The sequence below is a fragment of the Onychomys torridus genome, unplaced genomic scaffold, assembly GCF_903995425.1.
Source record: "Onychomys torridus unplaced genomic scaffold, mOncTor1.1, whole genome shotgun sequence".
Lineage (NCBI taxonomy): Eukaryota > Metazoa > Chordata > Mammalia > Rodentia > Cricetidae > Onychomys > Onychomys torridus.
In genome coordinates, this window is record NW_023412187.1 from 75641 (window position 1) to 102977 (window position 27337).

The window sequence follows — 27337 nt, forward strand, 5'->3', positions numbered from 1 at the left end:
GAGTAGGAAATATAATTTTGTATAGTTCTGTTTGTTAGAGTTATTATGTGAAGTTTGATGCAAATGCATCAAGAGTTTTTTCTTAAAATATAAACAAGAGGGACCTGTTGTAGCCCACTAGGTTTCCTAGTGGCTGTACCCAGCACTGCATAAGAGGTTGATTGGACCACAGGCCTGGGTACCAGGTGACTGTAACAAGCAGGAGGGAGGTCTTTTGTTCCACCCCTTGTCATTGTTATAAATAGACCTTTGGAATGGGCTGGTGGATAAGGTTCCAGGCCCACCAGCATCTATCCTGTGTTTTCTCTCCCCTCTTTATTTCTAACTAAGTCTCTTATCCCTTATTCCTCAATCCACCAGTAAATTATTCCTGCTTCCTCACCAATGTCAACCTGTTCCAATTCACTAAGTACTTTACTCTGAGTCATTGTTCCACCATTTTCTTTCATGTGATAGTTTTCTAAGATACAATTTATGAGGCTGGGGAGGTGATCCCACCATTGATATGCTTGCTGTACAGGCATGAAGACCTGTGTTCAGACCCTAGCACCTATGTAAAATATTTGGCAGATGGCCATGAGTCTTCTGTAATCCCAGTGCTGGGAAAGCAGATAGAGGAGGATTCCTGGGTTTTGCTGGCCAACCAGACTAGACAAATTGGAAAGATTCTGATCCAGTGGGAGACCATGTCTGAAAAAGTACAATGGAGAGTGACTGAGGAAGATAACTGGTGTCAACCTCTGACCTCCACAATAGGTGTGCACACATACATATATAGCTATGCACATATGCATGCATACACTAACACATAAATGATTAAAGCAAAATATAATTTATATCACATCAATAAGCTCACAGCTGCCCAGCTGCTTCCCTACAAACAAATGATATATTCACTACTGCGACATCCCCTCGCATGCCTAAGTAGATGAAATTATCTTCCAACCTTTCCTAATCTCAAGCCTGGTATGATGGCAAACCCCTCTAATTCCAGCACTTGGGAGATGGAAATGAGAGTATCAGGAGTTCAAGGCTAGCTTACACTATATAGCAAGTTTAAGGCCGGGACTAGATACATGAAAACTTATTTCCAAAAGCAAAACAACATTAACTACACACACACACACACACACACACACACACACACACACACACACACACAACTCATATCAAACCACAATACCAAACCAGCCTTTCCTATCTCTGTCTCACTGGTCTTGCTATTCCTGGAACTACTAAGCTTATTACTGCTTTAGGGCTTTAGATTGTGCAATTTTTTTTCTCCTTGGAAAATTCCTTCCATGTTTTTAACCCTGGCTAAGTCCCTCACTGATAATTCTAATATCATTTTCTCTGAGAGACATTCCCTCATCATCCTATCAAAAATGAACCACCATCATTTTCATTCTTGATATCTTGCTTTGCTTTCTTTTGCACAATTTATAATTATTTGATGAGTACACCATCTGTCTCCAACAGCAGAAGTGAAGGCAAATACTTTTCTATTGTTCAATGTTGTATCTCGAGTACTTATAACAGTACATGGCAGATAATAGGCTCCTAAAATTAATTTCTGTAAAGTAAACATGTGATATAAATACTTAATTGTATTTGCAAACACTTTTTTCTATAATTGAAGACATAATATGATGCAATATATGATGATCTAGTAAATACTAGTCCCATGTTTTTTTTCAGCCTGTACCTTATAGACATGAAAGAACAGACTGGAAAAATTATCAGCAAGGATTCTAAAACCTACTGTTGCACACTGTGCATTGTGTTTATAATGAGTATTGAGGCTCTGGATGACAGCCTAGTCCTTGCCTTTGAAGTAGTTATATGATGTGAATGTTTTGGGTACAGGACACACTATTTACAAATCAGTCTTTGAAAGCATCAGAGGAGGAGGAGGAGGAGGAGGAGGAGGAGGGGAAAGAAAGATAAAAAGAGAGAGAGGGAGAGGAAGATTGCTTGTTACATGCTGAACAGTGATCTCTCTCAAGACAGTGCTTTGCTCTTCAACTATAAGGTATATTAAAAAAGTAACAATTTACTGATTTTAAGAATTATTTTCTAATTGATGCCCTACATAAAAATTGATCTTTAGTGGGTTACTATGAAATGTGTTTTGTTGCTTTGTTGGGTGGGGTTATAAAATAATAAAGATTTGATCTGCTCAGATTAGAGACAAATTTTGAATTGTGTAAACTGTGCACAGATGCTGAAATGTGTGAGGTGATCTTTGAATGTATGATTTGAATATAGATATTAGTATGGAAGCTCAAAGGCAAATTTTGTAGCTTGGATAGAACTTCAGGAAACTTGCTTTCCAGGTGAACTCAGGATACCATATCAGAAACCATCTAAAAGGGGCATAAAGAATAAGATGACTCTTATGCTTCAATAAGATTTGTTGAACATATTCTGTAAATATCAGTAAACACTGATATCAGCATGCAATCTTATCAAGGATGTAAATATAATAATGTTGTATCTAACAGAGTGCTTAAATTATATGTTAAAATGGAGATCCTACCAGTGTTTAATTTGCATACTATTACCTTAATCATTCAGCATGTACCTATATTCCTTATGTCTTACTTTTGCATGAAATTATTTGCATGATTTGATTGGTGGCAGCCATGATAAATTTGTGTGGTTCAAAGTTATTTGTTTTAATGTATGTGAAATCATATTAAGAATTCCTTACCTGCTTATCTATTGTGGGGAATGTTATTTACATGTTAATATAAAAATTACATTTGACTCACCACTAGTTCATAGGCTGATTGCAGTATTACTGATGCATGAATCAATCTCAGCATGCTATTAGGTCTCAAAACCTGGCAACTTCCCAAATTTTGATTCTGATGCTGAGTCTTGGCCATACTCCAGATGCTATGAATAATTTACACTTGTTGGAGGGTGTACTTGAAAGATTAGTGATCCAGCAATGCCATACTCTCAAGTCACATCTTAAAACCATGACTAGAAGCGCTAGATGCACTTCAGACTAACTGATGCAACTGAGAACAGCATCCTAGGGATAACTTGTATGTAAGACAATGGACCATCTCTAAGACCGGTTAGAAGACTGTGTTCTCTGTTGAAAAGGTGCATGGGATTTTGAAAAAGATAAACATCTTGTTTTGTTTAGCTTTTATGACCTTAAGAAATTTTTTTCTAAACTTCAAATGCCCCCTTTTTAATATTGAGGTGATAAAATCAGTTATCAACACTTGAAAAATTTAAATGTGGTAATCTGTATGAGTTATTGGGTACAGAGAATGACCCTTGGTAAGGGCTAAGTAAACTACGGACCCTAAGGTCATATGGCAAAGTTGCTATTAGAGCTCAAATTGGTTTCTCATTTCACCTGCAGATCACAATTAATCAAGGAATCAAAGTCCCCCCTCTCTCTCTCTCTTTCCTTTTCTTATATTAACATTTTACTTTTTCCCATGTCCTGTTATATATTGCTTTTATATTTTTAGATACAATGAAAAGTGAATAGAAAATATAAAATTTTACAACACTAATCCTTTTAACTTTGAAGTATTATTTAAAAAGCTACTTATTGACACTATAAAATTCCATTAGTCTGCTTATAATAAATAATTATTTGTCTCTGGAACTTAGTCACTTCCTTTGCAAACAACTACAATGAAAAAAAAAACTATGGTGATTTAGGTAGTTTAGAATAAAGGTATTATTTACTTTCTGCCCACATAGAAAAGGCTTATTTTCTTTTATCAACAAAGCACCACATTATATATTATCAGACTAGAACAATGGTTCTCAATTTGTGAGTCGTGACTCCTCAGGGTGGGGGGTGGTTGAATGGCCCTTTCACAGGGGTCGCCTAAGACCACTGGAAAACTCAGATAGTTATATTACAATTCATGACAGTAGCAAAATTTTGTATGAAGTAGCAACAAAGTAACTTTGTGGTTGGAGGTCACTGCAACATGAGGAATTGTATTAAAGGATTGCAGCATTAGGAAGGTTGAGAACCACTGCCTTAGATTATTTTCTGTCTCTTCCGCTCTTCACCTCCTGTTGTCAACTTTATGGCTTTTATCAACTGTGAGACCTTATGCCGGCCACATCACTTCTTTCTTACTGTTTGCAACACTGATTCTCCAAGTCTACCAGCTAAACTATTTTTAAAAACTACTTTTAAACTCCTGAAATCTCAACAAATACAAAGAACTATTGTCATTAAATATCAATAAAGGCAGAATAAGGGATCAGCAAAGGTACTTGAAACTGGAGATTAATTATAAGTGCCTAGTTATCAACACTGGGATATAAAATCCCAATTAACAGGAGTCAAACATATAGATAGAAGCAAGTTATTTTCAAGTTCTGACTAGCGGCAAGATCCTTGCAAGTAAGCCGCTTTCATGTTTATAGAGCAATTTATTATTTTCAGAGTACTTGGATATACATAATTTGATTTGATTGTCGAGAAACCTGAGCCAGGCTTGTATTATTACCTCTATTTTATAGGTGGAAGATATAATTTACTTCTAAGCCCACTAGTTTAACCACCAACAAAACATAGGTGGTTATTTATATTAGTAAACTTCTTGGCTATAAACTTATTAGTTTCCACAAATAATAATTGTGAGCCATTAAAATACTTTGTCATAATTAGAAATTTGCCCTAGATGGCATTTAGCACCGCTCATAAGCTTTTCTTACTTGTGATTTGTGGAATCTTTGTCCTGGCCCTCTAGCTATTTCAAGAACACCTACCTTAAGTTTTTCAGTGTTCTTTATTATCTGGCAGAAAGGAAAACAGTAGAGATTCGATTTAGTGTCTAATGTGGAGAGGAGAGGACAAAGACGGCTTGTGATAACTGCCTGTGATAATACATTTCTTGAGAAACCATATTATTGGTAAGTACCTGGAGCTTTTCCAGTAATGCAAGGATTATCCAGCCAGTTTTTAATGTGAATGCATGTGAATGCATGAATGACTCTCTCCTCTCTCCTCTCTCTCTCTCTCTCCTCTCTCTCTCTCTCTCTGTCTGTCTCTCTCTGTCTCTGTCTCTGTCTCTGTCTCTCTCTCTCTCTCTGTCTCTCTCTCTCTCTGTCTCTCTGTCTCTCTGTCTCTCTCTCTCTCTCTCTCTGTCTCTCTCTCTCTCTCTCTCTCGTGTGTGTGTGTGTGTGTGTGTGTGTGTGTGTGTGTGTGTGTGTGTGTGTGGTTGCTGGTGATGGAACCCAGAGCCTTGCTTAAGCCAGGGAGACTTTCTACCACTGAGTTCAATCTTCAGCCTCAGCCTCAGTCAAACTTTAGAGCAAAGGAGATTTGTTGTAATATTTTGAAGTGGAGAAGAAAGGCTGAAAAGAATAAATCACTGTAGGTTTGCCATTCCAAAGGAGACTGCCAATGAGAACCTGTGTCAGCAATAGTGTTACATAAAACTAAGTGGGTAGAAACAGTAAGTTGCCTTTCTTATTGCTCTTAAGCATGGGAAATACCTACCAGTGATTTTTGTCCATAGCCCTGGTTCTACATTATTTGGATTTAAATCCTTGCTTCTGCATTTACAGTCTGTGTGACCTGAGGCATGTTGTTTAACTTCCGTGTGTCTCAGTCTCTTGTTTCTAAGATGTCATAAAAGAGTATGAATGGCCAAGCATCATTTTAAGAATTGTTTGAAAAAATGCCTGTAAAGTGCGTTGTACTCAGCATGCATTGTTGGAGATATTATTATTATAGACATCGTGACTTGCTATTTGGTTCTTATGCATGATAAAAGATTTATTTGGATATTACCAGGCAAAACAGTACAAACAAACAAAATCCCCTATACTCAATGCATATTTATACAAGTTTTCCTACATGAGAAATATGATATAAACATAAATGATATGGTAGCTGGCTTGAGTTTGAGTAAGGACAGTAGTTTTTGGAAAATTGGGTGTGGTGAGGCTTTTGATACAATAGGTACAGACTGGCTTCTTAGGACAAGAAAATGAAGTGGCTAGTTATTGTTAAGATGTCCAAAGACCTGGTTTTCAGTCCTACATCTGCCACTGATAAGTTGTGCAAATTTGGACAACTAGTCTTCCTCTTTGGCTGTTAGTTCTTTACTAAAAAATAATTGGATTTCTGTCCTAATGAGTTGTTTGATATGTGTCCAGTATGTCAGAGACATTTCAGATTGTGTATGTGTGCATTCATCACTTCCACTTCCTTTTGTCTTCAGGTTTCCATACACCTTGTGAAGAATTCCTGGAGTCAGGGCAGTAATGCCAATCTCAGTGCGTTAGTGATAGTCCTGCAACCAGGAAGCCAATAATAGAATTCTTTCTGTTCTTTTGGGAAGGCCTACGTTGGCTCCAAGGTGTAACTCAGGAATTTATGTGAAAAACTTATTCACAAATGGCTCCAAGATCCATCTATTCTAATTTGTATGCTTAAATGGTTTGGACTGATACAGAAAATGGTATTTAATAGCTGGAGTCCAATTTCATTAGCCTGTGGTTAGATGAGACAGGTGATTTTTAAAACTTTCTACTAAGATCCAATAATTTGATCCCGAGACTCTATTAGGTCACAGTTGAAGTTTATCAATATTGGAATGTTTTAGGTGAGCTGTTTGAAGAGGGTGGAATAAGAGAAGAGCTTCACCTTCCACTTAAACTGTGAAGGAGAGCGGAAAGGTGGTCCACAAATCATTAGATGCATAAGCTTTATTTCTCAATTTTCCATGAAATAGTTAATCCCAGGAATGCAGATTCAAAGAGAAATGTGCAAAATTAAGCATGTTAATTTCCCTAAATTATAGTTTAATTTTCTTCTTCTGTTTTTGAGATTATAACAATTCCATCTTCCCCCTTCTCTTTCTTACATACAAAATCCCCCATATACCTCTCCTTGTTCTCTGTTAGTTCATATCCTCTTTTTCATTAAATGTTGTTACAATCATATCTGTATAGCTCTTTCCAAAGCTCAGAAAACACAGTGGAAAGGATGTAGGAGCCTGAATATGGCAAGATACACAGTAAAATGTCTTCTGGATATAACATTGTCATTGAACTCACTGAAGATGTGGCTATTTGAAAAAGACCTGCAAAGACAAGGAAATGGGCTCTTGAGCAACTCACAACAGTTAATGGTGGTTAGGGAAAAGTGTATCATTTTCTTTTGTAATGTAGCCACTGATATGTTGCCCCTGCTACAGTAAATAATCTCCCATCTATGCTCATGTATACAGCACTAACTAAACTCAGTTTGTCATAAGCAGAAAGAAGACACAGTATAGATGGAAGAATTGTTGAGAAGTGCTTGAGCAGGAGAGAGGGAGATTAGGAGAGGGAAATGGAGGTCCAAAAATTACTAAAATTCATTATGTACAAGTATAAAATTCTCAAAAAATTTAAAAATGAAAACAAAAGATTTTTAAAATGAAGTAGCTATTTGTATTGTTAAACCTTTAAATTTTAATCATAAAACAGTGTTCTTCAGATCTAGAAAAGCTCACCTTGCATCCTGTGGCAGTGAAATGCTGTTAGAGTTTGGAAGAGAAAAAGAGAAGTCCTGATTTTCCCTTTAGATGTATCACTCCTCTTGTGAGTGGTGTTGACAATGTATTGGAGACAGGAATGGCTGGATAAGATCCTTGAGGACAAGATTAATTAGAGTTTAGAGTTGTGATGAGGAGACAGGATGGAAGAGGGAAGGGGTGAGGAAGGCTTAAAAGCTGAGAGGTGGCAATGATATGTACTGATAGGAAAAATGGGCAAATCTGGGATAGTGGAGAGCAGACAGTGATGGTTTCATAGTTATGAAGAGCTAGAACAAAGTTCTTAGTTTTCTGAGGTCTTCATGTAGATTTTGAATTTGTTAAGGAGTCAGATTACTTTCAAATACTCTTATTTTTCTTAGAAAATACAATACCTCAGTATGTTTTGTTTGCTTCTAGGAGAAATGGTTGCTATGAACATATGGGTGTCCAAGTTTCTCCTATGCACTAGTAGGGACATTCTGCTGGGTTTGATTTCAGTAGGAAGGCTTCTGGAAGCCACTATATCTTAATCAGAGTATCAATAAGTATGTATGGTTGAGATTTTACAGTTTTCTTTATTTGGGTTAGTTCGGATTCTTAGGGGACCAGAATCTTCTTGTTGCAATTGCATTGAGTCGGAGGTTGATTTCCATTTCCACAGTTCAAGGGGCACAGTTTCTCGTCTTGGTAGAAAGTACACAAAGAACTCCCAGAAATTTTATTAGTTGTATTCACCCATATGAGTTTTTAAGTATGATAAAGTCCCCCTATTATCTTCTCCCTTCTTAGAGTGGAGCCTTCATCACACTAAATCCTGGAGAAATGGCTTTTATGGGTGTGGATACCAGATGCCTGGGCCTCTTTCTTCTTTGCACTATAATTGGACATTCTTTGGAGATAAAAGGTAAATGAATAAATTAAATTCCTTTTAATGGAGTAGTCTTAAAGGATACGAATGGTGTTTTCACTCTGTATCACGAAAGTGTAAAATGTTATTAGTAATATTTCCATGATATAAAAAAAATATGTTCTTGGTAGTTACTCATGTGTATAATTTAACTAATGATAATGTTCTCTTAGGTAAAATGCCAAATTATAAAATAATTTCCAGACCTCTTATATAGGATTCTTTGAGGAAATGAATAAGTATTTGAAAATTATGTTCTTCTAGCACAACTTGAGTATTATGGCAATTGGATAAAACAGAAAATGCAAGTTTAAACTAAAGTATACAAATAATCTGAATTTCTCAGCATCTAATGGAACATTGAATTTGACACAGATTTCCAACCTTAAGGATGAAAACCACAAGGATGTTGTGTCATTCTCAATGGAGAGTTTGAGCAGAATCCCTAGTCAAGTTGAAGTATTGAAACACACAGCATTCAACAGAGAGAATTAACCAAATGATAACATGAAGGCAATACTATAGTGCTACTCAACTTGTTACTTAGCAAGTTTTCCTATAAACTTGCTTTGCCAAACTCAGGGATCTATATATTCAGTTAACTCCACAGACTACTCACAAGACATGTTTTAAGGTGCTCAGGCATAGTAAATATGTTTTTCCACCTTTTCTCAAGTCAATCACAATGTTTTATGCAGATCATAACAAGATACTGAATTATTATTGATTGGTTCTCACTACTAGAAACATTTATATATCTATCATTTATATAATATCATACAAATTCTGGTGTATATGTTCACCAAGAAGGTTCATGGCAAGTGTATTTCTGTGTAGCCATAGTTCCTAGAGAGGCAAAAAAAAATCACATTTTGCTTATGTAGTTTCTTTAAAAAGGACAGCTACACAGAAAATTTATGGACTTCAACAGATTTAATTATATAACAGGAAATTCTCCCTTTTCTAATGTACCATTTGAAGATTATTTTAGTATATCCACAAAGTTATGAAACCACTACTGCCATCAATTTCCAAAATTCCTTCACTCTCTTCTGGAGAAACCAAGTGCCTCTGGTGACCACTAATCTACTGTCTTCACCTATGGTACTTAAATGAATTCACTGGGTATGTGGTTTTATGAGACAGGTTCCCTTCACTTAGCGTAATTTTTCAGGGTTTTTCCAATTATAGCCTTTTATTAGTGCTTTATTCTTTTTATAGTTAAAAAATATCCCACCATGTAGATATGCTTGAATTTTTATCCAGTAATCAGGTGATGGGCATTTGAAAATTATTCACATTCAACAATAAAAACCATAAAATACAAGACAAGTATAAATATTTTCTTAATTTCATTTCAGTTAATCCTCCTCAGGATTTTGAAATAATGGATCCTGGATTGCTAGGTTATCTCTATTTGCAATGGAAACCTCCTGTGCTTATGGAAAACTTTAAGGAATGCACATTGGAATATGAGTTAAAATACCGAAATGTTGACAGTGACAATTGGAAGGTAAGTGAAACATGGCTTGCGACATCAGAGTGAGCTGATCATTAGATCTTTTCTTGTAACCCTGACTCTAGTAACCACTACTGTGTGTGCCTTAACTGTTCTAATCAGTATATGAAAGCTGTATTGTGAGCTGCTGTGCATCTGCATGAGTATATTTTCACCTTGTCCATTATTAAGACAACTCTTGGAAGTTCAAGAAAGAAAACTAGGTCTTTTATAACTTGAAGAACATTTGAGTATTTTGCTGTACATTTACAGTTTCTTGTTATATCAGTTCATTTTCTACAATTCTAACAGAATATCTGATGTTGAGTTAAATCTTCACACACACATCACAGAACACGGCATCGTTCTTTACATCTATGGAAAGATTTCATTGAACGCTTATTGAACTGTCAACTATTTATACAGTAACTATAGTGTTCATTCAGAGCTCTGTTGCAGAAGCTACCCCATTGGCTCTGCAATGCAGATAAGTAGTTTCAATGAGCAATTCAAGTTAAATATTTATTGAATGAAGTTTTAGACAAAATACTTGGTAAGTTTCAGAAACATAAGACGATTGTATATGATTTCATCCTTTAAAAAATTACAAAATTGTCTAGTTTTCTTCAGATAGCTCTGAGACTTTTTTATTTTATGGGATTCCTGAAAGTTTCCTGAAAGTGACAAATCATTTGCTATGCAATACACTTATTGTCGAAAATTATCTGTTTGTAACTCCAAGTTTTTTGGTTTTTTTTTTTGTTGTTGTTGTTGTTGTTGTTCCAATGACCTTATCAAATAACAGCATCTACAGAGGTGATCACTGCCATAAATACATCTGGGGTACTACTACAGCGAATAATTATTTTAGATTTTAATAATTGTTGAATCTTACTAATGTGGATCACTTTTCCATATATTTCTAAAATGGGCTGTGTTTCATCTTTTTATTAAATAGACCATCATTACTAGGAATCTAATTTACAAGGATGGGTTCGATCTTAACAAAGGCATCGAAGGAAAGATACGTACACATTTGTCAGAGCAGTGTACAAATGGATCAGAAGTTCAAAGTTCATGGATGGAAGCTTCCTATGGGATATCAGATGCAGGTTAAAACGAATTCTCTTTTTTTCACATTTGATATTCTCAGAAAAAAATCCATGTAGAGAATAAATTCCCTAACCCTTACTTAGATGATTGAATACACAGTAAATCATGTGATGATAAGACACAAAATAGAATCTCTCTTAGCATAAGTGTCTTGGGTTTCTGTACTCATTAAACCAACAAACTTTGTTTTTTAGCAAATCTGCATCTTATTAGTAGAGTCCTCAGCATGGAGCCATATTAGTAAACATGAATGGGTATTTGCTCAATCACTGAGAACATTTTGTAATAATTAATTTAATACTTTGACACAAACTAGTGTCAGTAAAGAAGCCCTCAAATGTTTTCAGCTTTTCAATATCCTCCTTACAGTGAAGTGATTTCTGATAGCTACCTTTTGCACTGTTTCTCATTATGCTGGTTGCTAAATGAAGTAGCAGGGCCAAAGGAAATAAAATTGCATAGTGATTACACAGAAGATTTGTCACGATGCCTCTTAAGTATTCATAGTTTGTTCATTTCTTAGGAAGCCTGGAAACTAAAATTCAGGATATGAAGTGTATATATTATAACTGGCAGTATTTGATTTGCTCTTGGAAGCCTGGCAAGGTAGCACATTCTGATACCAACTATACTATGTTTTTCTGGTAAGTATTTTTATATTTAGAATCCCACATTGGGCAACCATCTATCAAGATTAGCTCACAGGACAATCACAGAGATATATTTATGATGATAATTATTCATAATTATGTGAGAAATTCAGGCTGAAGATACTGCAAGGTATCCTGTGACTATTTCTATACCGGATGAAATATTATATCCTACACATAGCTGGGTTTATAATTTGAAAAGTTTGCATATATTTTATACACATAGCTTTTAAAAGTAGTTATCTGTTAAACTGGATCTTCTCACTGTTTCTTTCGTGTCTGTTCCTGAAGCTTTTACACATAGAGCCATTTAAAGATTTCATTTCCTGTGCATATTTAATTTTTTTTTTTTTTTGATTTTTCGAAACAAGGTTTCTCTGGGTAGCTTTGCGCCATTTCCTGGAACTCACTTGGTAGTCCAGGCTGGCCTCGAACTCACAGAGATCCGCCTGGCTCTGCCTACCCAGTGCTGGGATTAAAGGCATGCACCACCACCACTTGGCCTCATATTTAATATTTAATACATTCTGGTCACACTCACCCCTCCCCCTTTGTTTCCTTCCCTCCATCTCAACAAGCCCCCTCCGACTATCCTCTCTCTCTTTTTTTAAATTCTCCTGTTGGGATCAGCTCAGTTTAACTAGGGCCACCTGTGTGGAGCATGGGTGACTGGTCAGTGAAAACACAGTCCCACTCTGCCAGCAGCCAGTTCCTTAACAACTTTTTTTGAGAATTTGTACATGAGTACCATATTTACATTGTTTCTACCTCTCCCTCTCCTCCCTCCAACTGCTCTTGTGACCTCTTAAGTTCAAGTTCATGACCTCTTTTAAAAATAGGTATTGTTACATATGTGTGTATATGTATGTATGTAAATATGTGTTTATTTATCTATATACATATATATATAATCTGAATCAATATACTGTGGTCATATGTATATTTCAGATAATATCATAAAATGATTTAAAACTGATCACTGAGACAAAAAAAAGATGCTACTAAACAATTCCTGAAATGTTTTTTTGTTATAGGTATGAGGGCTTGGATCATGCCTTGCAGTGTTCCAATTACCTCCGAGATAATGAGAAAAATGTTGGATGCAAACTTTCCAACTTGGAGTCATCAGACTATAAAGACCTTTTTACCTGTGTTAATGGATCCTCAAACATGGAACCTATCAGATCCAGCTATACTGTTTTTCAACTTCAAAATATAGGTGATCTGAACAAATAATGTAAACTTCAAATCCATTAATCTTAGTTTTGGTTGTTTCTAGGGAGCAGGAAAGACAAGAGGAGAGAATGAGATTTACAAGAGTGATGGAAGAGCAAAGCCAGAAACATAAAGGCCGTAGAGTAGACGAGAAAGTAGAGATGGTACTGAGTAAAATATAAAACAGCATTATTTTTAGAGATCATAATTCATTTTCCAGCTTGAAAGAGTCTCTGCTGTTTAGTGTCAGTGAATTACTAATTGTATATTCTATTAAGCTTGGTTTCGAATGACAAACCATTGAAAACCAAAACATTTTTATGCCTTCTGAATTTGTATTCTTCATTCTAACAGTTGTAAGAGTGAGAGGTTGTAGAACTGGACAGACCTAGCTTTGAACTCTGGGTCTACCATTTTCTTTTCCTTTTCCTTCCCTTTCCTTCCTTCCTTCCTTCCTTCCTTCCTTCCTTCCTTCCTTCCTTCCTTCCTCTCTCCCTCCCTCCCTCCTTCCTTCCTTCCTTTCTTTTTCTCTCTTTCTTTCTTCCTTCCTTTCTTTCCTTCTTTATTTTTCTTTCTTTCTTTCTTTCTTTCTTTCTTTCTTTCTTTCTTTCTTTCTTTCTTTCTTTCTTTCTTTCTGTCTCTCGTTCTTTCTTTTTAAGACAGGGTCTCACTGTGTGGCACAGGCTATCCTGGAACTCACTCTGTAGACCAGGCGGGCCTTGAACTCAGAGATTCGCCTGCCTCTGCCTCTCAATTGCTGGGACTAAAGGCGTGCGCCACCACACTCTAGGGTCTACCATTTTCTAATTATATGAGTTTGGGTGATTGACTTAAGGTCTCTGTTTCAATGTTCTTATCATGTACATGAAGATAGTGAAAGACCACACAATACCCTGGTGCAATGCCAGATGTATGGATCATAAGCTTAGTTAGAAAGTATTCACAATAGTGGTAGTAGTGATGGTTTGGTTGCTCTTTCAAAAGCTCCAAAATGGGGAAATGATTGCAATGATTTGGGTCTTTTTATTTTTCCTCTTGGCCTTAAATATTTATCTCTGTGGGATTTATCAAAAACAAATGAACAAAAGTGAGTTTCCAAAATAACCAAATTTCTCAAGAAGTTCATCTTGATTGGCAAGCAACTTTGATTTTCAGTGACATCATGAGAATAATCTTGAGCCACTTAGTTTGTCCCTGAAAGTCTGTGTTAGAGTGTCCCCAGCTTTGGATGAGGGCTGCTGCTAACTTAGCAACTTTCATGTTGAAAAAGTCTCCTTCTGCTTTGTAGTTAAACCATTGCCACCAGAATTCCTTCATATTAGTGTGGAGAATTCCGTTGAGATTAGAATGGGATGGAGCACACCTGGAGGGCCCATTCCACCAAGGTGTTACACTTATGACCTTGTGGTCCGAGAAGACGGAATTTCCAGGGAGGTATGTTGTATTTATTTGCTAAAATCATAAAATTAACATTTATTTATAACAGGCTACCAGAGAATCAAAATCTGTTGCTGCTCAAAAGAGCGATGGACCATGGCAAGTATTTCTGTTTACTTTCCAGAAGGCCAAATCCAGTGGACAATTGAAGTATTTTTAAAAAGTGTAACTAAACATGCCAGTTTTAAAGTTGCAAAAGACCCTAGAGACAATCTAGTTACTTGTTTCCAATTTTGTCTTAATAAATTAAATTGCAAAACCACACATGAACACAGAAATCACTTCTTGAGATACAACCATGAGGTCAAAATTAAGAGTGCTCAGGAGTGCAAAAGATTTCCTAGAGAAGTGGGGCTTGTAAAAGGGATGATGGTTGTGAAATTAATTACTTCCAAACATCAAGGATTTGGTGATTTCTTTAACCCAACTTTGGTGGATGTTGCTTTGATTTATTTGTTTCCAGTTTAGAGATTGGTAGAGACAAGAAGGTGAACTACTAGTTGTCAATGATTCAATTCATATATAGAAGAGAGGAATGATAACGAGTTAGTATCCTTGTTCCAGGACAGTGACTTGATTTCACAGTCAAATAGATGTGTACTCAAAACCTGAGTCCCAGTCCACTCAGGTCTATACTACATATTCTCTAGGCTCTGAAGATAAGCAAATGAAAAGCAATCATAGCTTGTGAGAAGAACTCTGTAGCACTTTGAACTGGAAACATGAAAAAATTTCCTTAGTTTTCTTTTTCTCCTGTGTGACCCTTGTGAGAGCTTCTGAATATTTTGTGGTAATCTCATATCTTAAGTGGCAGTTTTGTGCCAATTCCTGAGGACTACTATGTGGGCCTTCAAAAGTAAATCAGAGCAAAAAAATTAGCGGATACATTTTGAATATAAACATTCCAGTTTTCATAAAATCTGCACTCACATGAATTTTTTTCTTTCAGTAACTCATCTTATGTAACCTTCCTTTCCCCCCTTATACAACCTGGAAAATCATACACTATTATGGACATATTATTGACGTCAAACTATGTAGAGTTGTGACATATTACATATACTGTTTTTTATTATAACTAACCAATTATTATGACAGGACAAAAGATAAAATTAAATACAGGTACAAAGTGGAAGAAAATGACTTAAAAAATCAGTTTACACTGATTACCAATGCTAGGATTATACCTTTCTAGTATCTCAATGCAGGTGTTTTATGTCCTAAAACATTTTGAAGCTGAGAGATGAAATCACTGCAGTTGTACTTAGGTCAAATAAACACATTGTATTTTTTCTTGGCTTTCAGTCTGCCACAGATAAAAATGACATGAAGTTGAAAAAGAGAGCAAATGATAGTGAAGAACTGTGCTTTTCTGTAAGAAGTAAAGTCAATATATATTGTGCAGATGATGGAATTTGGAGTGAATGGAGTGAAGAGGAATGCTGGGAAGGTATGAACTGAAAGGATAGGAACTAAGTAACTTGGGGCTATTTGCTAGCAAAATTTATTTCTGCTCAGTGTGCTTGTAAATTGGAGCTTAAAGGGTCTTGTGCATCATCTATCAATGAGGAGAGAGCAAGTATCGCAATAGATGATAGGCTTACTGAAAATCTAGTATTCATTTGGAAGTAGGAGTCTTATTCTGCTATAATAGGAGTATTTTTGTTTATCTGCTATGAACATTTCATAGTCCTTCTTGTGGGGAGGTCCAGAGTCCATTTTAGTCAACATTTTTGTGCTTACAATTTTCTCAAGAACAGAACTTTAAAAGTAAGGGGTGCAGCTGACTCCAAGCATACACTAACTACTGGTAATTTTTCTAAATGACACATTTGGTTTCATATCTGTTGCTGTGATTAGAATATCCTGCCCAATAGCAGCTTGGGGAAGAAAGGGCTTCTTTAGCTCATGATTCCTAGTTACACAGTCCATCAAGGCAGAGAAGTCTAGTCGGCAGAAATAGAAAACAGCCCCTTACAGAAACAGTAAAGAGAAGAAAGCAGTGAGTGTGCATCCTACTGCTCAGACAACGCTCTCATTTTCATTCAGTCGAGGGCCTATCCCAGGAAATGATGGTACCATATCCAGGGTGGGTATTCACATTCAGTTAACACAAATAAGAAAATGCTCACAGGCATGCCAACAGGCCAACCTGCTCCAAACAACCTCTCTTGAGGCTCTCTTCCCAGATGATTTTACAGCACAGCAAACTGACAATTACAACCTACCATCACAGATTCTGTGATTAGGAAAAACAGTCCCTTAAGTATGGACAGTGATTTATGATAATAAATAGATATTCAAATTTCATAGCGATCTAAACTTAAAAGTCTAGAAGATGACACACAATATGTTTTAGACTATATTAACATCATTACAAATTACTGAGGCTAGGGTCTGGTAGCTCACGCCTTTAATCCCAGGACTTGGGAGGCAGAGGCAGGTGAATCTCTGTTTGAGTCCAGCCTGGTCTACAGAGTGAGTTCCAGGACAGCTAAGACTACACAGAGAAACCCTGTCTTGAAAAACAAAACAATACAACAACAAAAAAATCCCAACCAACCAAACAAACAAACAAACCATATTTGAAGTTGAAGGAAATCACTTCAGCATTGCTTATTTAGGTATTCATACATGGATGCAGCTGTAATAAATGTACAGATATAGACAATTATCTTTTATCAATTGTTACTCTTTCACACAATTTGACCAGACTGGAATCTTTGATTCTATGTCCCTACAAATACAGCAGAATCATTGTTCAATTTTGTTCATTAAATATTTCTAGAGTACCTACTGTATATCCGATTCCAAGGACTGGATATCCAGCAGTCATTATTACTCTTGTCAAGTCTATGTTATCCCAAGTTGGGAAGAAATAAATAATAACCAAGCAAAATATATTGGACAAGGCTGGAGAGATGGCTCAGCAGTTAAGAACACTGACTGCTCTTCCAGAGGTCCTGAGTTCAATACCCAGCAACCACATGGTGGCTCCCAACCATCTATAGTGGGATGTAATGCCCTCTTGTGGCATAAAGTTGTACATGCAGATAGAGCACCATATACATTATATATATATATATATATATATATATATATATATATATATATAACAACAAGTAGGGGATACGGAGGAAAATAGGGTAGGAGGACTTCAAGCAAGAGATGTTTGTGATCAGAGAGAACACTGTTACTGCTTGTACAGTTTTCATTTTCGTTTTCACTATCAGAAATATGGAAAAGGTGAAACGTGTGTGTGTGTGTGTGTGTGTGTGTGTGTGTGTGTGTGTGTGTGTTGTTAATTATATTTTCTCATTAGTCCATAAATTGTATAAAGTGGACTTGATTTTTCTTTACCACATTATCAAAATGTACATCTTTTTTCATTACATATAATCTCACTAGGAATTTGATGACTGAGATTTGTTTTGTCCTCACAGGTATCTCTTGGTAGAGTCTTAATTTAGACTTAGAAGTTAGGAACAAATTATTTTTGGAGTTGGCCTGTAGTTTTATGATTTTCAGATATATTTCTTGTTGGGTACTTCAAGTTATAGATAGCAGGAAAATTACAAGTGTGCATATGTTTGTATATATACTATACATATATACATATATTTGCTTTAAAAGCATATGTTTATTCCCCTACAGTTCTGGAGAGTGAAAATCTGATCATTTGACCCTCCATGTCCCATTCCCACCAGCAGCTGGGCAACACACACTAGACTTGATAGGGAGGGGGAAGTAGTACAATAATATTTTGGCAATAAAATAACTTCTTCGGAATTGTCTTGCCTAGAGAACACAGAGCCTCATGAAAAGAACTGTCTGCCCTGACCTTGTTACTTTTCCATGTCAGGAGAATTTTCTTGTTTGTTACTTCTCTGGAAATTAATTTCCCCTGTAAATCTTTGCTATCCTAAGCATTAGAATTTGACTCACAATTTTCTAGAAACAACTAAGATCTGTAGGGGAAAAGACAAAGACAAATTGAGATGGGGGTAGATTTATACGTCTGGCTCTGAAAGTTGACATGCTGTATGTTATTCCAAAACAAGTCAAAGATACTAGACTTGGAAGGACAGATTTGATTAAAGTATCGCCACTGACTATTCTCAAGATGCAGAAGCAACATGAACACTTCACTCCTGGGTCTTGTGATCTCTTGGTGCTAAAATGCTTGCCTAACATTCGACCAACTAGTGCTGCTAATACCAAAGAAAAACTATAAAAGAGAGAGAAAAAAAATGTCACATCTAAATGCCAAACAGCAAAGTCATCTTTAGTTCTTCAGTTCAGCCTCTAAAGAATGAGACAAATTTTAAGAGGTGACCTTGTTAAGTTAGCATTATTACCCTCATGAGTATCTTTATTAAAGATCAGAACTTGTTCCTGAGTTAGGAGATAATAGGACTTATTTGTTTAATCATTCTTGTGTGTTTTTAATGAAAAATGTCACAACATAAAATTGTAAGCAAAATCATATGTGCTGTGGGAGTTGTTTTTCTATTTGAAATGGGACAGATGTCACAGTTCAGCAAAGTAGTTTCTTCTGTATGAAAAGTTCACAAACAAAAGGAATGCTAAACTCAGACCCAACTGCAGTGTTTGTGCAAAGGTAAGTATGTCAGCTTAACTCCATCTACGCAATCCTGACAGTGTATTTATGAAATAATTAAATTTCAAAGCTCTTTGTCAACCTTTAACATTTCTCCTTTTATTATGATTTTTTAATCCTAGGTTTCTCGGGGCCAGACCCAAAGAATGTTTTCTTAGTACCAATTTGTCTTTTCTTTGTATTCCTTTTGTTACTTCTCTGCCTGATTGTGGAGAAGGAAGAACCTGAACCACCATTGGTAAGTTGTTTAAGGTTATATCATGTCTTAAACAGTAGACACACAAAAGTCATGCATTCAGAATTCATAGACTTGCATTATTTTCATAGTACCAGTTTATCTTTTCTTTGTATTCCTTTTATTACTTCTCTGTTTGATTGTGGAGAAGGAGGAACCTGAACCACCATTGGTAAGTTGTTTAAGGTTATTTCATGTCTTTAACAGTAGACACACAAAGTCATGCACTCAGAATTCATGGACATGCATATTATACTTTTGCCTGCTCACTATGAGGTACAGTTGATATACTGTACTATATACATTATGATGATATTATCAGAAAATAGTCATCCAAAATTGATACTAGAAAGCCACATTTGGGGGAGTGGTGGTTAATTTTGCCAAAATGGAAGGAAAAATCTACTAGAACATGAAATGTTACAGATCTGTAGATTAGAAAACAGTCCAGGGCTTGAACTCCAGGAGACAAACAGGATTGGGAGGGGGAAAGGTGACATAGGTGGTGGGAACTTGAAACAGCTGGTCACATACATTTCCAGCGAAAACAAGGAGGAAGAAATGTATTTGTGCTTACCATTCAGCTTACCTTCTCCATTCTTACACAGCTCAGGACACAAGTCAAAGTGCCACTCACAATGGGATGGGTCTTTTTCCCATGTCAGCTAAAGGAATAAAGATAATTTCTCACAAATGTGAGCACAGGTCAGCCTGAGCTAGAAAATCTCTCATTGAGATCCCCTTCCCAGATGATTTGAAGTTGTGTCAAGTTGACACTTAAAACCAACTATGATGTAGACCTTAAGGAAAAACTGTGTTTGGAGAAAAAGATCTTAATACTGCGTGTTGTAAAGATAGAACACATAAAGACATGCAGGAAATATAATGCTTGTTATATTCTGAGTTGTTAATATTAGTGAAATTGTATTCTTAATGATTTGTTAGTGATTGAGCTGTTTTTATATTTCAGAGTTTTAATATGGATCTGTACAAGGAAGCTTATTCTTATGAAGAGACCCTCTGTTAAGCTACCCTTTTCAAGGCAGATAGCCACCCAGAATGAGCCATATTAAACTCATCTTCTCTTCTAATTTTGAATACAACTTATGGCAAAAACTGTGTTTGTCCTGATATTATTGTGTTTTTGATCAAGGGCAGGTTATGTATATCAAGTTGGCTTAGCATGGGCTTAGTATGTAATAGTCCCGACTCAGCCTTTCAAGTACTGGCATTACACATGTGTGACACAAGCTCATCTTCATTATTGCAGTTAGGTACATTTTACGGTGCACCAACCCTTAGCAGATAGTAAACTTACTGTATTCTAGTAATCATTTTGTTTTCACATAAATTTATGGTGAGAATTCTATATGTAGAGAAATCAAGAGATGGGTCAGATTTTATTCAGTGTTGCACTGATAAAATAACATCATCTTACAATTTGAACTAACCTAAGGAGATACTACCAAATCTAAGAAGATGAGATTTCATAGTTTTGTGGATTATTGTTTTAAATTGAATTCTGGGTGAAAGTATTCACCACAAATAAAAATGAAGGAAGTTTTAAATACATCCCCAGTTCTGTGAGTATCCCATTTCACAAAAGAAAAGGATGCTATAAGGCTGAAAATTATGAACTCCCCAGGGACTATACTTGAAAAGTTCAAAACTTATGCACAACACAGTAAAAACATGGGAATCACCTGTGTTAGTTATAGGTAACCTTTCATTTAAAAATATTATTGTGCGTGCGTACGTGTGTGTGTGTGTGTGTGTGTGTGCATGCCTGCTCTCTCTCTCTCTCTCTCTCTCTCTCTCTCTCTCTCTCTCTCTCTCTCTCTCTCTGTGTGTGTGTGTGTGTGTGTGTGTGTGTGCATGTGCACGCGCATGTCCAGGACCTCATGTGGAGGTTCAAGGACAACTTTCAAGTGTCAGTTCTCTCTTTCCACCCTGGGATTTGGGGCTCACACTAAGGTCGTCGGGCTAGCATAGCAAACTCCTTTACTTGCTAAGCTTTTTGTTGCCCTGTGTTTCTTCTTTTTTGTCAGTGTTATGGTTTGGGGGGTGGTACAAGAGGGGGCAGACATGTCAATGGTCATATCAGAATTTAGTAATATTTTAAAAGTACATCCCAAAGGTAAATAACTTAGCCTCCTTGGTGTAGTAGACAGTTTTAAAAATATGTATGGAATAATAGACTCCAATTTTTAATCAAGAATCAAGCCTCCTTTAGATTAAATTTTATGCAATGTTATTCTAAGTAAAGTGTCCTCTGAGAGCATATTAGAATTCTCTACTCAAGACCTACCCAGCAGTTTACATTTGAACAGCATTCTGCAGGGATTCATTTACGTACTCAATATTAAAGTACTGATATCTAAGTGCTATAGAATGATAGTTGCTGAGGTCATTTAATGGAGAGGAGGGTTACCATAATTGTGACTTCCATTGTGGCTAATCATCTCCTAAAGGAGAAAAACTGCTAAACCTAAATTGAAAACACAAATATCATTATTTAGAATAATTGTCATTGGTGATAGAAGGCACCATAATTTAGCATAAATTCTTTTCATTTTTGTTTTTTATGCAGGAAATATTTATACAAAGATCAAGATTGTTATCCATAAAAAGGTCACATTTTAAGTGTAAATTGATCATTAGGTCTTTTCCTAGGATCCATGTAAAGGTAATGGGAAGTGTGGGGAAGAGTTTCTGTGTAAAACCACGGGGCAGTGCCTAGGGCTGGTGGTGGGACTTGAGGGCCTATGAGGTTAGGGGGCTCTGGGAACTGCAGAGAGCAGGAAGAGAATGAATGTGAGGTCAAAGGGAGCTGATGGTTGGGATGCTTGGCCTATTGAAACTGGGCAACTTTCTCCATAAAGCATACACCAAAGTTGAAAATGGGTATCATGCAGATTATATAAATTTTCTTCATTAAAATATGTGATAGCGATAATAATTTCAGGTAAAGCTAGTTGTACTAATTTGTAAAGAGAAAGGAAACGTACTCTTATGAGAAAGTTTTCAGTTGTATAACTGTTCTATATAGTTCTATAACCTAGAGAAAATCTACTGGGCTTTGTACTTGTAGGTAGGTAATGGCTTCCTGTTGCCAACTTGGAGGCATATAAATATAACCAGAAATCATTATAGTTAGTGTTGTGGTGTAGAAACTAAAAACCCAAACTCACATATGCAAATGCTGATACAAATTGGATTACAGAATAACTAAAGTGTCTAGTTATGTGAAGTAAAGGGTATAATGAACCTATAGCCTAGATATTTTGCTTCAGTGAGTCCAGGTACTTAGATAATAAACAGTTCATTTGTCTGAAATATTGGTTGACTTTCAGAACTTCCAAAACAAATGCCAATTCTTCTTCATTCTAATAGTCATTAATTAATGGAGGTTACTCTGCACTAGGAAACCCCTTTACTGTGTTTGCTGTTGATGAAGGGCTCAAAGTTCCAGTCTATTAATTGAAATTCATTTCTCTTCGTATTTTTTCTTCTGTCATACATACATCCCTGCCCCACTTCACCCTCCTTCCACTTCTTCCAGTCCCCCTCCCCCTACTCTAACCTCCCCTTGCCCCCAGATCCACTCTTCCATTTCCCTTCAGAAAAGAGCAGGCCTCCCAGGGATATCACCTAACATAGCCTAACAAGTTATAATAAGACTAGAAACAAACACTCATATTAAGGCTGGAGGAGGCAACCCTGTAGGGGGAAAGGGGTCCAAATAGCACGCAAAAGAGTCAGAGACACCCAGACTCCCACTGTTAGGAATCCCACAGGAACCCCAAGCTAAACAACTACAACATACTTGCAAAGGACCTGTCTGAGGCCCATGTAGGCTCTGTGATTGCCACTTCAGTCTCTCTGAGCCTCTGTGAGGCCTGCTTAGTTGATTCTGTGGGCCATGTTCTCCTGGTGTCCTCGATCCCTCTGGTTCACTCAATTCTTTTTCCCCTGTCTTCCACAGGATTCTCCAAGCTCCGCCTAGTGAGGCTTTGGGTCTCTGCATCTGCTCCTATCAGGTGCCAGAGGAAGCCTCTCTGATAATGATCAGGCTAGGCACTGATCTATCTGTAAGTATAGCAGAACATCTTTAGGAATCATTTCATTGGCTTTTTTTTTTTTTGCCAGTTATGTTAGGTACTCCTCTTAGGTCTCTGGACCATGCAGCTTCTGGTTCCTGGATATGAGGCAGTGTCGGGCACAGGCTCCCTCTCATAGTGAGGGTCTCAAGTTAGACCAGTCACTGGTTGTCCACTCCTACAAGCTCAGAATCACCATTGCCCCAGCATCTCTTGCAGGCATGACAGATCAAACGTTTGTGGCTGGGTTGGTGTCACTGTCATATTTTGCTGTTTACAGAAGATGGTCAGTTCTGGATTTGTATCCTCCCTTACTAGGAGTCCTAGATAGGGTTACCCTCATAGGTTTCAGGAAGTTTCCACTGCACTAGGTTTCCCCATTGTGCCCTAAATACCCACCTATTCCAGTCTTCTCTCCCAGTACTCTCTTCCTCCACCCCTGTATCCCCACCTGTTCCCATCTCCCTGGGAAGGGGAAATAAAATAGAACAGATCAATTTAAATTCTTAATCTTTAGAGAGGAGGTTCCATATCATTTGAAAAAAACACTTCCAGATTGGTGACAGGATTATCTCTGTTGACCTATGCTGTCAACAACAATAACAAACAAACAAAAAACAGTGGAGTACTAGGGATGTCCTAGCTTAATCAGGAACAGAGTGGGAGAACAAGGAAAGAGATACCATGATAAATGAAGACTCCACGGGAATAGGAAGAAACAGTGCTAAAGAGGGCCCCAGAAATCCACAAAGATGACTCTGCTAAAGACTACTGGCAATGGTCAAGAGAGTGACTGAGCTGACCTAGTCTGGTGATTGGATGGCTGAATACCCTGTCATGATAGAACTCTCATCCAGTGGCTGATGGAAGCAGATGCAGATGGATGGAGCTCAGGTGGAGCTCCAGGAGTCCAATCGGCAATAGGAGGGATTATATGAACAAGAGATATTGAGACCATGCTTGGAAAAAGCACAGGGACAAATAGTCAAACTAGTGGGAATACATGAACTATGAACCAATAGCTGAGGAGCCCCCATGGAACTGAACTAGGCCCTCTGGATAAGTGAGACAGTTGATTAGCTTGACCTGTTTAGGAGGCCCCCAGGCAGTGGGACTGGGACCTGTCCTTAGTGCATGAGTTGGCTTTTTGGAACCTAGGGCCTATGCAGGGACACTTTGTTCAGCCTTGGTGCAGGGAGGAGGGGACTGGACTGGACCTGCATCAACTGAATGTACCAGGCTGGGCTGACTCCCCAGGGGAGACCTTGCCTTGGAGGAGGTGGGAATGGGAGTGGAGGACAGGGGAATCCATGGCTGATATGTAACATAACTGGAAAATCTCTTATATAAAATTTAAAAAACCCTTAAATCCTATGGAAACTTTAATAAAAACTAACAAGAAAAGGACATATATTTACTTACAAAAATCCAACTGTATCTTAGAACACTGAGTGTTTGTAGCATTTGAGCCTTCTTTTTTAAAAGAATTTATTTATTTTTATTTTATGTGCATTAGTGTATGTATGTCTGTGTGAGGGTGTCAGGTGCCCTGGAACTGGAGTTACAGACAGTTGTGAGCTGCCATGTGGGTTCTGGGAATTGAACCCAGGTCCTTTGGAACAGCATTCAGTGCTCTTAACCACTGAGCCATCTCTCCAGCCCCCATTTGAGCCTTCTTTATCCAGTTTTACCACAGAGAAATGGAAACTATTAGTGGGTGAATGCAGCCTATAACACTGGGCTTTCCTTTATCCCAGCCACCAGTAAAGGACTAAGGTTTCTCTTTTGACACATGTTGGTAAATATTTCTCATCCTCACTCACTCTATATGGCAGATGCTGTATTGTAGGAAGTGATGTCTCAGACTTCTTTGTCTATATGATTACTATAGGTAGGATGGAAACCATACCCCACACATAACTGGACAAGAATAATGGTCCTCCTAAACCTTACCTAAGCTGGTTTATAAGGAAAAGACTTCACACTGAGAGGTAAAGAAGAGCCAGGTAGTCTCGGGATAACTTTGTCCTGCCAATAAAATGTACAGATGCAAGAATAATAGACTTCTGCCTCCATCCATAGAGCAGTAGTAAACAATGCCTGCCAATGGTGAGAGTTAGGCTATCAGAACAGAGAGTTCTATAATGCTTCCTAAGGGGACTAATTTTATTCTGAAGCAAGAATGAGAAGACTCAAATAGAAGGACCCTATTAAAATATAGATCTTGCTGGCAAGCCATCAAGAGAAGAGTAGCCACAACAGTGCTGGTAGCAAGTGAAAACAATAGATAGTTCCTCTTTACAAACAAGAGCATCAAGCAGCTGAGAAAGCCCCTTTTGATGTGAGGAGAAAACCTCAAAGACCATCCCTGCCTTAGAAAGCATTTGATTGAATTTCAATCTGAGGCTCCTGGTTTCAGAGTCAGCACTCTGAGTAGTACTCCATTGTGTATATGTGCCATATTTTCTTTATCCATTCTTCAATTGAGGGGCATCTAGGTAGTTTCCAAGTTCTTGCTATTACAAATAATACTGACATGAACATAGTTGAGCATGTGTCCTTGTGGTAAGATTGAACATTCCTTGGATATATGCCCAAGAGTGGTATAACTGGGTCTTGAGGAAGACTTATTCCCAATTTTCTGAGAAACCGCCATACTGATTTCCAGAGTGGCTGTACAAGTTTGCATTCCCACCAACAGTGGAGGAGTGTTCCCCTTTCCCCACATCCTCTCCAACATAAGCTGTCTTCAGTGTTTTTTATCTTAGCCATTCTGACAGTTGTAAGTTGATATCTCAGAGTTGTTTTGATTTGCATTTCCCTGATGACTAAGGATGTTGAGCAATTCCTTAAATGCCTTTCAGCCATTTGAGATTCTTTTATTGAGAATTCTCTGTTAAGATCTGTAGCCCCTTTTTTAAAATTGGATTTTTCAGTATTTTGATGTCTAGCTTTTTGAGCTTTTATATATTTTGGAGATCAGCCCTCTGTCAGATGTGGGGTTGGTGAAAATCTTTTGCCATTCTATAGACTGTCATTTGGTCTTGTTGCCCAGTGTCCTTTGCTCTAGAAAAGCTTCTCAGTTTCAAGAGGTCTGTCTTATATCTACAATGTTGTTCAGAGAGAGCAGTTAGGCACCTCACTTCAAAGAAGAGACACACTAAGTTCAATGACTTGAGAAGAAGGTTTTGTTTTAATGTGTCCTTTAGAGATTTTTAAGTGCTTCTTTGCTATACTAAAGAAGAATTATAGTCAAAGCAAATATTACAAGACAGCTAATTCTACTTCTTTAAGACAGCATATTTTGACATCACCAAAGGTTGCAAAGGGGAGGAAAATCAAGCAGCAAGTCAAACTCTACTCAAAATGCTAACAATGACTATGAGATGAAACCTGGAATGATCTCTAACTACAAATTATATCCCTGAGACCAACAAACCATATAAGACTATTGCATGTAAATACAGAGAACTGCTCTCCAGAACTGCTTTTTCCAACATTAAAAAATTAATTGAACATTATTTTGGGTAGGGAGGAGATGTATGAAGATAGAGTAGGTTATTCTACAGATAGGGAAAACATTCTAATTAAGAGACTTACCTGAGCCTTAATTCTTCCAAAAAGGTTCTCCAAAATCTTGGGCATTTCTGTAGGTGCTCTGGAATATTATGCAAGTATAAATAGTGCAGATATTGCCCCTGGGTTTTTTTTCCAGGTGGCAAATATTTTCTATCCAAAATTCTCAGCCCTTTGCTTCTTTCTCCTAATAAAGATCATAATCTCCGGTGAGCCAGTCTCTGTAATTGTCCTCAGCCTCTTTTGGAAGGTCTTTATCTCTTGAGTCTAATTTACAATACATCCTAAAAATGTGAGGGTTTTTTTTGTGGTACTCCATTTTGATTGTCAGCTTAATTGGATTATGAAATGCCCACATGCATTAGTAACTTTGGTGAGGACATTAGTGAAGCACACCTTTGGATACATCTGGGAGGGTATTTCCAGAAAGAATTAACTGAGTGGGAAGACTCCCTCTGA

The 27337-nt window shown here is 37.2% G+C and overlaps 1 protein-coding gene across 1 annotated transcript; it reads left to right on the top strand.

The window, feature by feature from the left end:
* The first annotated feature begins 8348 nt into the window (after positions 1–8348).
* LOC118575543 (interleukin-13 receptor subunit alpha-2-like) lies at positions 8349–20229 on the top strand. The gene is made up of 9 exons (XM_036176045.1): positions 8349–8430; positions 9795–9946; positions 10890–11043; positions 11568–11688; positions 12729–12913; positions 14198–14343; positions 15652–15796; positions 19090–19205; positions 20173–20229. The coding sequence occupies exons 1-9, from the start codon at positions 8349–8351 to the stop codon at positions 20227–20229; spliced, it is 1158 nt and encodes a 385-aa protein (XP_036031938.1).
* Positions 20230–27337: the final 7108 nt, after the last annotated feature.

What these genes read in the sequence shown, in the direction of transcription:
- LOC118575543 (XM_036176045.1), top strand. Translation starts at nt 8,349, where the DNA reads ATGGCTTTTATGGGTGTGGATACCAGATGCCTGGGCCTCTTTCTTCTT. An exon ending in ACATTCTTTGGAGATAAAAG is followed by an intron (nt 8,431 to 9,794) that starts GTAAATGAATAA and finishes ATTTCATTTCAG; the next exon opens with TTAATCCTCCTCAGGATTTT. An exon ending in TTGACAGTGACAATTGGAAG is followed by an intron (nt 9,947 to 10,889) that starts GTAAGTGAAACA and finishes TTTATTAAATAG; the next exon opens with ACCATCATTACTAGGAATCT.